At 41.5% G+C, this 12,764-nt stretch overlaps 1 protein-coding gene across 6 annotated transcripts in view; it reads left to right on the top strand.

Annotated features, from left to right (window-relative positions):
- Positions 1-12,764, top strand: part of MLLT10 (MLLT10 histone lysine methyltransferase DOT1L cofactor) — a 294,670-nt gene that overhangs the window by 265,631 nt on the left and 16,275 nt on the right. For all 6 annotated transcript variants that reach the window (XM_073629758.1, XM_073629760.1, XM_073629754.1 and 3 more), the window contains one exon: positions 6,366-6,520. In XM_073629758.1, the coding sequence (XP_073485859.1) occupies positions 6,366-6,520 (155 nt within the window). The remainder of the gene's footprint in view (positions 1-6,365; positions 6,521-12,764) is intronic.

Raw genomic sequence — 12,764 nt, forward strand, 5'->3', positions numbered from 1 at the left:
CTTTATTTTCCCTGGAACATGGTTTTGGAAAAAATGATGGCAGGACAATATCTTGTTTCAGGTGGAAACCTGAGACCACTTTTAGTAAAAAACCTGGACGAGGGCACAACACCACTGTGTCCTCATGAAAAATCAAATATGGCTCTTTACAAGAAAGAGCAGCCAATTCCGAAACCCTCCTTGCTGAGGATATAGCAACCAAAAATACCAACTTCCTTGTCAGAAGGACTAGGGGAATATGTTGTATCGGTTCAAATGGCTGTTTTTGTAACACAGACAAAACTAAGTTCAAGGGTAGATTGACGGGCGGATTAAACCGCATCACCCCTTCATAAAACCCCGGACTAAAGAATGTGTAGCAGGTGGTCTTTGAAATAAGACCGATAAAGCTGAGACTTGGCCTTTAATAGTACTCAAGGCCAATTTCATTTCTACCCCTAATTGTAGAAAGGCAACAACTCTGCCTATGATATATCTCCGAGGGTGCCACACCAGGAAACATAAGCCCTCCAGACTCTATAATATATAGTTCTGGAGGCTGGCTTCCTTGCATTAATTAAAGCAGAGATAACTGACCCGGAAAGCCCACATTTCTTCAGAATGTAGGTTTCAATAGCCAAGCCGTTAAATTTAGAGACTGTAAGGAAGGATGGAATATCGCTCCCTGTGAGAGCAGATCTGGCCGTAGTGGGAGGGACCATTGGCCCTCCACTGCCATCTTTATGATTTCTGCATAACATAACCTTCTGGGCCATGCTGGTGCCACCAGGATTACGGGCTTTCTTTCCAGCTTGAACCTGCAAAGAAGTCGAGGCAGCAACTGAATAGGAGGGAATGCATAGATCAGTGAGAACTGATCCCACGGGGTCACCAACGCATCCGTTCCCATGCAAATGGATCCCTTGTGCTGCTGTTCTAACTTGGACCGCAGAAACTTTTGGTGAGCGGGAAATATAGGAACATGCAGATATGCATCCCTGATGTCAAAAGTTCTCCCCCTAGAAGGATAGAAACTACTGATCTGATCGTCTCCATGCGAAAGGAGCAGATCTTCAGGAACTGATTTAGATTTTTTAGATCTAGAATGGGTCTGACATCCCCATTTGGTTTTGGTACCATAAATAGGTTTGAATAAAACCCCAAACCTTGCTCTTTTGCGTGGATCTGTATAATCACTCCTTGAGAAATTGGTCTAGTGCCTGAAACAGAGATGGTCTTTTCTCTGGATCTTTGGGAATGCTTGACCTCAGGAAATGAGATGGTGGAAAGTCCCAAAATTCCAGCTTGTACCCCAGCGTTACCATGGAGATGACCCATCTGTCCTGAATTTCCTCTTTCCAGACTTCTGAAAACTGAAGAAGTCTTCCCCCCACCTTGGTGAAGGGGGGTTGCCTCTTCATGATGAGGCTTTAGGATTCTGCTTTGTAGGTTTCTGACCCCAGGACTTCTTTTGAGCCTGGGTCTGACCCTGAGGTTTTCCTCTAGAGTCTGACAGCGGAGGTCGTCGCCACTGCCTAGAGGCGGAAGCCCCTGGCGCAAGAGATAGAGCCCGTTTAAATGAAGGGCGCTTATACTTTCTTTTGACTCGCAAAAGAGTACTTTTCCCACTAGAAATTGTTTGGATATATTTGTCCAAGTCTTCTCCAAATAGCCGCTCCCCATGAAAAGGGAACCCAGTTAGGAGGTTTTTACATGGTGCTTCAGCTGACCAATTTTTTAACCACAGGATTCTACTCATATGCACAAGCAGAAGCGTAAGGCGGGAGGGACGCCCGGTGAATAGAATCTTTACTGGCATCTATGGCAAGGGAAAAAGTAGATTTTAACAGGGATTTATACTTTTTATCTGTTGTATCCTTAAGCATTTGTACATTGTCTACAGGACAAGTTAGGCCTTTATTCACACTGGAAATCGCAGCATCAACTGCTGGTACTTTCCATTTTTTGGAGAATTTCTCCTCCAGGGGATAGAGAATTGAAAATCTCTTAAGAGGGAGAAAATGCTCATCCGCGTGATCCCATTCAGCAAAAATAAGCTGTTCTAGTAATGCATGTGCAGGAAACGCATGCAAAGGCTGAGAAGGTTTTAAGGAACCCAAGGAAGAAACCAAGCTTTCAGGGGACTCTGTTAGAGGTAGCATGAAAGTAGAACGAACCATCATCGTAAGAGATTGTATCAGAAATTTCTCAGATTGAGATTCTGAAAAAGGCTCCGCAGAGGAATCGTCATCCTGTGCCCACTGTTCCCCTTGCAAAGGTTCTGAAGTGGGGGAGGGGGGTCTAGCACGCTTCCTATCCATTTGAATGGAGGATGCGATTAAAGCCGCTAATCTTCCTTCCAGACCCTGCAGAGTGGAGGAAAGGACATCTTCAGTCACGTATACAGGGGCTGAGATGTGAGAGAGAAGCAGCTGCACCGTTCCAATGGCTCACCCTGGTTTGCCATAATTGGTAATTCAGGCGAGGATGACAGCGTGGAAATGCAACTCGAGATCCTAACGCCTTGGGGTAAAACCTTTAGTACCCTTTTGGTCTTTGTGGTGTTTTTTTTAGCAGGCATAGTCCTAAGCACAAAAACAGAGGCACCATACAATTGCACTTAATCGCTGAATATAGTCATGACAATAAAGCCGCTATAAAGTTCAGCCTAGTGTTGGTAAAAAAGCGTCCTTCCTGTATCAGGAATGCCAGTTTGCAACCCTCACATGCCCCACAGCTCCTGTGTCCCTGTGTGCAGATTGCTTTGTTTCCTCCTCGTCAGCCGAGGAGAGACTGTCCCAGCTGTGGTTTTATTTGTTTTTGCCTGCCGTGCGTCCTCGTGGACGTCCATGGCACTGCTCCGCCCCTCCGAAAAAATCAGCCCCTTTGTTTCATTTATAATGTACCCGCGCCTGTGCGCTGCAACTTTCGGGTCTTCAGACCGAACACGAGAAGGGGGGAGGGGAGGCAGAGACCTGTCAGCAGCAGGTCAACAAACAACAACATCAACAGTAAAAAAAATTAACAGTAGCAGAACAGCGGGACCTCCGCACCCACAAGGGGGGGTTTAATGTAAGGGGGGGTACACCGCTGATGTCTCCATAACCCTCAGTCCCTTCAGGGGGGAGAAAGAAAACATTTTGTCAGATTTCTTTTTACCTGAGAAAAAAAATCCCTCTCCACACACTGCTGCGGCCACACAGAGATTGAGCTTTACAGTAAGGTATGTGCGTAGACTCCCTCTAGTGTAGAATTTAAGGCATGACAACATTTTTTCCTAATAGAAAAATACATAGGTGGACTTTTTAGTTCCTAAGTTTCTTCCCTTACCTTATCCCCACCGCAGGATTTGCTGAATTAACAGAGAATCCAACCTTCACCCATCACGGCGGGCTGCGTTTAGCAAACCTTCAAGGACCGGGTCCCTAGATATCAGGGTTCCACTTCCTTGGACCTGTAAAAGCACCCCACCAGGAAAGCTTTAGGTAATGTAGCGAGACCTAAGAGACACTGCATAGCTCTGAGGAAGAGGGGACATTCCCCTCGAAACGCGTTAGCGGATTGCAGCGTCTGTGCGTTCCTCCACGACCCCTGGAAGGTTCCGCTCATTCCAAATCGCAGACTGTATACCGGTGCGATTTTATGTTGTGCCTCCTCCACCAATCGCCTGTGAGTTATTTCCTTTATTATTTTTTATCAAATAAATGTTTTAAAAGTTAATGCACTAGGCTGGTGCGCTTTTGTCTTCTTTTTATTTCGGTTTAGCGAGACCTAAGCCCTGGGTTCCCGAGGTCCAGCCCTACAAAGAGAGGCATTACAGGCAAAACCTCGTGCTTCGGATACGAGGCCCCAGGTACCATCCACTTAGGCCTCAGTGGCACTTTGGATGGATCTGGTCTATGGAGGCTATTTAAATCCAGCATGGGATCCCTCCTGGAGCTCCTCAGAGCACATCTACACTCGTGACCAACACCTTAGACACTGGCGAAAAAACTGATGTGCTCCTGGAAGGAGGAGGGGTTATATAGGGAGTGAACTTCCTGGATTGTGTATACCAGTGTCCATCACCTGAAGGTGGCCTATAACAAATTAAGTAATTAAGGTTCTATGTCCCATGATGTACGATAGAGAAATAGGGTCTCCATCCGTCTGGATTTCACGGACAGGATCGAACCAGATAACAGCGGGTGTCAGCGGACATGTCACCACTGACATCCGCCACTCCATAGTGGTGAATGGAGCGTTCAGTCAGGTCCACCTAAAAAAAACTGACAGGTGGACCGGATTGGAAAGCCCGTTTGAAAGGGGCCTTAACCCTACATGACAAACGTAAAATCCTAATGCCTGAAACCAGTTTGGCAACTGTATTCAGATGAATTCTACTGCATTTTTCAGGACAAATTGGTAGTAAATATGTCTGGATATCTCCTGATTGTTCTATATTACAATATGAAGCTGTCAGCCATATTTTTTTTTATTTTTATCTTTTGCTTTTAAAAGTAAATAAGAGTTCCAAACCAAGATCTCTCCATAAAGAAGGACCAGTCTTTTTTTCTATTGCAAGGGATGTTTACATTCCTTGCAATAGGAATAAAAGTGATTAAAAAAAAAATTAAATAGGAAAAAAAAATAATTTAAAGCACCCCCCATCCCTCCGTGCTCATGCACAGAAGCAAATGCATACGTAAGTCACACACACACGTAAACGGTGTTTGCATCACACGTTTTTTACGGAAAAAAATTGCATTTGAAAAAAAACGCTGCACAAATACCGTGGGGACACTATGCAGATTTGGATTTGACTGAATATGTACTTTAATGTGAGTTGTTATAAAAAAATTTTATAAAACTGTCCATTGCTGCACTAGATGGTGCTTCCCTTTCTATACTGGGTTCACACAGAGGAGCAGTGGGGGAAATCATATGTTATCCTGACAGGAATTGCACTGCATTCATGTTCAAATCGCGTGTGATTTGAGCCCATTAATTTTGTATGGATGCAAATCACACCGCAAAGGTATCGATAGCTCTATCGGCGAGTACTTGACCAAAAGAATCGGTGCAGTCCTAGCAGAAACAATATTGTGCATTTTCCTTTTTTTATTTTTGCTTTTTGTTATCCTACCTAAAACATCGCGATACTGACCTATAGATTAAGCCCTGATTTAGCTTTTTTAAATATTTTTACAGTCTTCTTTTCTAGCAAGGAGAAAAAACTGAGGGGAATTTATAAAAACTGAGAGCAGACAAAATCTGGTTGCCGTGCAGAGCTGCCCCAATCAGCTTCTATCTTTCATTTTCAACGCTTAACTGAACCAGCTAAAGCTAGAATCTAATTGGTTGTCATGTACAAAGGCTGCAGATTCAGGTTGCTCTAGTTATGATAAATTCCTCCAAATGTATCCTTTTCTCCATTCAAGAGGAGAAAGAGTACAGGGGAGGGATGTACGGTGACTAGCCAATCACACGCTATCACAGTGATAATGTGATTGTGAACCAGTCTTCCCAGTCATTTGTGCGAGACCCATATCTGTCTGCGACTGAGTGTACAGCATGCTCCCAGCACAAACATAGGTGTGCACATATGTAGCCCCACAGAAGACCCACTTCCAGGAGGCCTTATATGTGTAAACGCTCAGCAGGAAGGGGTTAGTGTAATTCCTTTGTTTTTCTGGTATTTAAGAATCGTTTCCTCTTCTACAGGGAAAATAGACTTATTGGGATTGATTTACTAAAACTGGAAAGTGCAAAATCTGGTGCAGCTCATCATACAAACCAATCGGCTTCCAGGTTTTATTGTTAATTGAACAAGCTGAAGTTAGAAGCCGATTGGCTACCATGCACAGGTGCACCAGATTTTGCGCGCTCCAGTTTTAGTAAATTAACCGCAATGTTTCATGGAGGATGTAAAAAAGAAAAATGTATGTCACCTTATTGTTCGTAGAAGTCATTATAAGCGCAGGTGACTTACCATCTGCCGGTGAACGGTGTAATGCCAGTGAAATTCGGGGTTATTTAATTTTATTAGTAACTGGCAGGTACCAAATTGTCGGTGAATGCAAGCCATTCTTTGCAGCAATTTTGGCCAAATGCAGGCTTTTTGCCCAGTTCTGTGGATTATAGAGAGGATGCTTGCTGTGCACATCAAAATAAAAAAACCTTCCTCGCAGTCCATCTTATCTGATATTTCAGTCCTCAATTACACCTGCCAGCTCTTTCACACAAAGTGAATTATTCAATATTTGGGAAACAGATATTTTAATATAATACAATGCACATTGTTTTATATAAACATACATTATTCAAAAAAGAAAAGTACATTCTGATTGTGTATTTATTAATCTGAAACCTATCTTTTCTTGGTATCTTTTGTCTTCTCATGGTAGGTCTCCTCTGAACAGCTTTTCTGCTCGCTATGAACAGTCGGGGAGTGGTGGTGGAGACAGCGTTCCTTCGGCAGTTACAAGTATAGAGCAGCTGCTGGAGAGACAGTGGAGTGAAGGACAGCAGTTCTTACAGGAGCAAGGGACCAGCAGTGATAGTAAGTGTGGTCTGTATGCTTGGGAAATCAAATAAATCAATCTATGGGGGCCTCAACTGACATTGATGCCTTTATAAATCTAAACCCCAACACAAAGTCTTTTCATTTAAATATATACCTCTATAATCATAAAGGTAATCACTTTGTGTACATCACATGCCTTTGGAGACCCAGATATTACTTTGTAAAAGTAGCAATGATATCACTATGCTGCATATAGCCTGTGGGAGGGGCCCAGCAGGCTCCACCCACTACAGAGTGCCTGCAGAAACCTTAAGGAGGGGGTGGAGACGAGACCAGTCACCAAGGGGAGAGCATCCGTGATTTGTTATGTATCACGGTAAACTCCTGCAAAGTGAAGGAGTTGGTTCCTGCTGTATTACTACACAGATCTGGAGGATATAACCAAAAGACCCCAAGATTCCAGTAAGAATACTCTGCTCCTTTTGTGTAGACCCTATTTTTTTTTTTTTTAGCCTGGATTTCAGCTAGGGCTACAACTAACTATTATTTTCATAATCGATTAGTTGGCCAATTATTGTTTCAATTAATCAGTTAATAACCTTAAAAAAAAGTGTGTTGTATAATTTAGTTACGGTAATATGTAAAGTTTAAAAAAAAAAAAGGTAATTTATTCTTAAATATCTCTATGCAGTGGTAAATATAAATAACCAAGTATATGGTTAGGGAGCAAAATATCTAATCTACTCTGAGAAAAACAGACAGAAGAGATATATATTGTATATACTATTAGAAGAGATATACTGTATATACTATTAGAAGAGATATACTGTATATACTATTAGAGGGGATATACTGTATAAACTATTAGAGGAGAGATATAATATTAGAGGATATATACTGTATATACTATTAAAGGGTGAATCTGGTAAATATCATCAGGCTCAGAGATCAAATTTTTTTATTTAAAAAAGCAATGTCTTCTTAAAAAAAAAAATGTCATTTTATGAACGTTCGTTTGATTTTCTAATCGTTAGTGGGGTCAAATCTACGTTCATTTTCAACCACGGTGACGGGAAAATTTGGAAATAATAGAAAACTTTTTGGTCAAAGGAATTTTAAGACAGTGTATGTGCATATCGTTCAGAAATTACATTCATTTTAAAAACAGAATGTTAAAAACAAGTAAAAATTTCAAACAGCATTCTTTCATTCAGTGAATGTACAAAGATTTTTCGTCTGAATATTCTCGTCTGAAAATTGATCCATGTGGCCAGCATAAGGCTCGGTACACACCTATGCAGTTTGCTTTTGATCTGTTTCTGCAGTGCTTTTTTTTGTGCGTTTTGATTTTTGCGCACGTGATTTTGCTGCAATTTGCATTTTTTTTTTTTTTGGCCAATTTGTTGTTGGGAAGATTAAAAAACACATTACATGCTTTTCTGCAGCTTCTCCATTGAAGATATATTGAACCAAAAAAGCACTGTTTTGCATAAAAAAAAGTCCCTGACCCTTTCCAAATACGGAGCGGCTGAAAACACAGATGTTGAACGTGTCAGATCTAAGATGTTTAGTAATATAATGGGGGTTAAAAATAGCAGATATCATTACTGTAAGCAGTTCATTTTACTGTAGAACTGTGAAGTAATATTTACAGTAGCAATTTTATTTTACAGGATTTAAATAAAGCCAACAGGTTGTGTAGGTCTTTACATAATAAAAGGAGACCATGCATTTTAAATACAAGAGGACAAGGAACACAAATGGCATTGACTGAGATAGGCTTCCCTGAAGAGATGATATATATGTATACTCACCCCACTTTATTAGGGACTCCTTGCTAGTACTGGGTTGGACCCCCTTTTGCCTCCAGAACTGCCTTCATTCTTCGTAGCATAGATTCAACAAGGTGTTGGAAACATTCCTTAGAGATTTTGGTCCATATTGACATGATAGCATCACGCAGTTCCTGCAGATTTGTCGACTGCACATCCATGATGCGAATCTCCCATTCCACTAATCCCAAAGGGGCTCCTATGGTCTCCCCAATCATCGAATCTCAATCCAATAAAGTACAGTGACCTCATTGTCATGTTTAAGAAATGAGTGATGAGATGATATGAGCTTTGTGACATGGTGCATTATCCTGCTGGAAGGAGCCATCAGAAGATGGGTACACTGTAGTCATAAATGGATGGGCATGGTCAGCAACAATACTCAGGTTGTGGTGTTTAACTGTGCAAACCGACGTACCCATACCTCGGTCTGTGCATGTGGTACTGCGGGCGGACGTGTACGCACGCGGGAAAGAGCCAGAACGGGGATTCGCCAATGTAAACAAATAGATCCCCGTTCTGACTGGAGGAGGGAGAGATCAGCTGTTCCTAGTGATCAGAAACAGTGATCTCTCTCTTCTCCCATGCAGCCCATACCCCATACAGTTAGAAACACCTCCCAGGGAACACAGTTAACCCCTTGATGCCCCCTAGTGTTAACCCCTTCCCTGCCAGTGCCATTTATACAGTGATCAGTGCATTTTTATAGCACTGATCACTGTATTAGTGTCACTTGGGGTCAGGTTTGTCTGCCGCAATGTCGCAGTCCTCCTAAAAATCGCAGGTCGCCGCCATTACCAGTAAAAACTATTAAAAAAATAAAAAGTCCCTAAATCTTTCACCTATTTTGTAGACGCTATAAACTTTGCGCAAACCAATTAATATACGCTTATTTTTATTTTTTTTTTTTTTTTTTACCAAATATATGTAGCAGAATACATATTGGCTTAAACTGATTAATAAATTTGTATTTTCATATTTATTTTTTATATATGTATTCTAGCAGAAAGTAAAAAATATATATTTTTTTTTCTTTTCAAAATTGTCGCTTTTTTTTGTTTATAGCGCGAAAATTAAAAACCGTAGAGGTGATCAAATACCACCAAAAGAGAGCTCTATTTGTGGGGAAAAAGAGCATCAAACTTGTTTGGGTACAGCGTTGCACGACCGTGCAATTGTCAGTTGAAGTGCAGTGCCATATCACACAAAATAGCTTGGTCAGGAAGGGGGTAAATCCTTCCGGGGCTGAAGTGGTTAAACAATGCTCAATTGTTACTAAAGAGCCCAAAGTGTTCCAAAAAATGATCCCCCACATCATTATACAACCACCAACCTGAACTATTGATACAAGGAAGAATGGATCCATGCTTTCATGTTTACGCTAAATTCTGACCCTACCATCTGAATGTTGCAGCATCGAGATTCATCAGACCAGGCAACATTTTTCCAATCTTCTGTTGTCCAATTTTGGTGAGCCTGTGCTAATTGTAGCCTCAATTTACTGTTCTTGGCTGACAGGAGTGGCACCCGGTATGATCTCCTGCTGCTGTATCCCATCTGCTCCAAGGTTCGATGTGTTGTGCGTTCAGAGATGGTATTCTGCATACCTTGGTTGTAACGAGTGGTTTTGAGTTACTGTTGCCTTTCTATCATCTTGAACCAGTCTGCCTATTCTCCTCTGACACCAACAAGGCATTTTCGTTCACACAACTGCCGCTCACTGGATATTTTCTCTTTTTCAGACCATTCTCTGTAAACCCTAGAGATGGTTGTGTGTGAAAATCCCAGTAGATCAGCCGTTTTTGAAATGCTCAGATCAGCCCGTCTGGCACCAACAGCCATGCCACATTCAAAGTCACTTAAAGCCCCTTTCTTCCCCAGTCTGATGCTCGGTTTGAACTTCAGCAATTCATCTTCACCACGTCTAGATGCTTAAATGTATTGAGTTGCTGCCATGTGATTGGCTGATTAGCCATTTGTATTACCAAGCATTTGAACAGGTGTACCTAAAAAAAGTGGCCGGTGAGTGTATATACATAAGTATTGAACACGTCACTTTTTCTATTTAAATATATTTCTAAAGGTGCTATTGACATGAAATTTTCACCACAGGTCGGTAACAGCCCATGTAATTCATACATACAAAGAAACCAAAACAAATACGTTCAGAAATTAAGTTATGTGTAAAAAATTGGAATGACACAGAGAAAAAGCATTGAACACATGAAGAAAGGGAGGTGAAAAAAGGCATGGAAAGCCAAAATACCAGCTGAAATCTATCAGGAATTAGAAAGCAATCCTGCCCCTTGTCAGTGCAAATTGATATCAGTCTCAACTGATGGCCTATAAAAAGAGGTCTCATTACCAAGGTGTCACACAAGAAACATGTCATGATGGGTAAAAGCAAAGAGCTCTCTCCATTCCTTTGCAACCTTATTGTTACAAAACCTACTGATGAAGGATTTCCAAACTTCTGAATGTTCCAGTGAGCACTGCTGGGCCATAATCCGGAAGTGGAAAGAACATTTCACCATAAACCAGACACGACCAGGTGCTCCTCACAAGAATTCTGACAGAGGAGTGCAAAGGAGGAGTGCAACTCTTCTTTATTAGAAGAGTTGTCTAAAGGGCATGGACCACTTGTGGGGAGCTTCAGAAAGACCTGGCATTAGCAAGTACAATTGTTTCAAAGAAAACAATAAGTAATGCACTCAACCGCCATGGCCTGTATGCATGCTCTTCATGCAAGACTCCATTGCAGAAAAAAAAGCATGTTTAAAGTTTGCACTACATTTAGACAAGCCTGCGAAATACTGAAAGAATATACAGTGCCTTGAAAAAGTATTCACACCCCTTGAAATTTTCCACATTTGGTCATATTATAACCAAATGCAAATGTATTTTACTGGGATTTTATGTGATAGACCAACACAAAGTGGCACATAATTGTGAAGTGGAAAGAAAATGATAAATGTTTTTCCATATTTTTTTACATATAAATATGTGAAAAGTGAGGTGTGCATTTGTATTCATCCCCCTTTACTCTGATACCCCAAACTAAAATCTAGTGGAACCAATTGCTTTCAGAAGTCACCTAATTAGTAACTAGAGTCCATCTGTGTGTAATTTAATCTCAGTATAACTACAGCTGTTCTATGAAGCCCTCAGAGGTTTGTTAGAGAACCTTGGTGAACAATCAGCATCATGAAGGCCAAGGGACACACCAAACTAGTCAGGAATAAAGTTGTGGAGAATTTTAAAGCAGCGTTGGGTTATACAAAAATATCACAAGCTTTGAACATCTCATGGAACACTGTTCAAGCCGTCATCCGAAACTGTCACAACTGCAAACCTACCAAGACATGACCGTCCACCTAAACTGACAGGCTGAGCAAGGAGAGCATTAATCAGAGAAGCAGCCAAGAGGCCCAAGGTAGTTCTGGAGAAGCTGCAGAGATCCACAGCTCAGGTGGGAGAATCTGTCCACAGGACAACTATTAGTCGTGCACTCCACAAATCTGGCCTTTATGGAAGAGTGGCAAGAAGAAATCCATCGTTGAAAGAAAGCCATATGTCCTGTTTGCAGTTTGCGAGAAGCCATCTGGGGGACACAGCAAACATGTGGAAGACGGTGCTCTGGTCAGATGAGACCAAAATTAAATTTTTTGGCATTAAAGCAAAATGCTAAGTGCAGAGAACTAACATTGCACATCACCCTGAAAACACCATCCCCACCGTGAAGCATGGTGGTGGCAGCAGAAACATGTTGTGGAGATGCTTTTCTTAGCAAGGGCAGGGAATCTGGTCGGAGTTAATGGAAAGATGGATGGAGCCAAATACAGGGCAATCTTAGAAGAAAACCTGTTTAAGTCTGCAAAAGACTTGAGATTGGGGCAGAGGCTCACCTTCCAGCAGGACAACGACCCTAAACATACAGCCAGAGCTCCAATGGAATGGTTTAGATCAAAGCATATTCATGTGTTAGAATGGCCCAGTCAAAGTCCAGACCTAAATCCAGTTGAGAATCTGTGGCAAGAAAATTGCTGTTCACAGACGCTCTCCATCCAATTTGACAGAGCTTGAGCTATTTTGCAAAGATGAATGAGCAAAAATGTCACTCTCTAGATGTGCAAAGCTGGTAGAGACATCCTCAAAAAGACTTGCAGCTGTAATTTCAGTGAAAAGGTGGTTCTATAAAGTATTGATTCAGGGGGCTGACAAATGCACGTCACACTTTTCACATATTTATTTGTGAAAAAAATTGAAAAACCTTTATCATTTTCCTTCCACTTCACATTTATGTGCCACTTTGTGTTGGTCGATCACATAAAATCTCAATAAAATACAATTACTTTTTTGGTTGTAACATCACAAAATGTGGAAAATTTCAAGGGGTATGAATACTTTTTTTTCAAGGCACCGTAGTCTGCTCAGAGGAGACCAAAATT

Source organism: Aquarana catesbeiana, linkage group LG05, assembly GCF_042186555.1.
Source record: "Aquarana catesbeiana isolate 2022-GZ linkage group LG05, ASM4218655v1, whole genome shotgun sequence".
Taxonomy (NCBI): domain Eukaryota; kingdom Metazoa; phylum Chordata; class Amphibia; order Anura; family Ranidae; genus Aquarana; species Aquarana catesbeiana.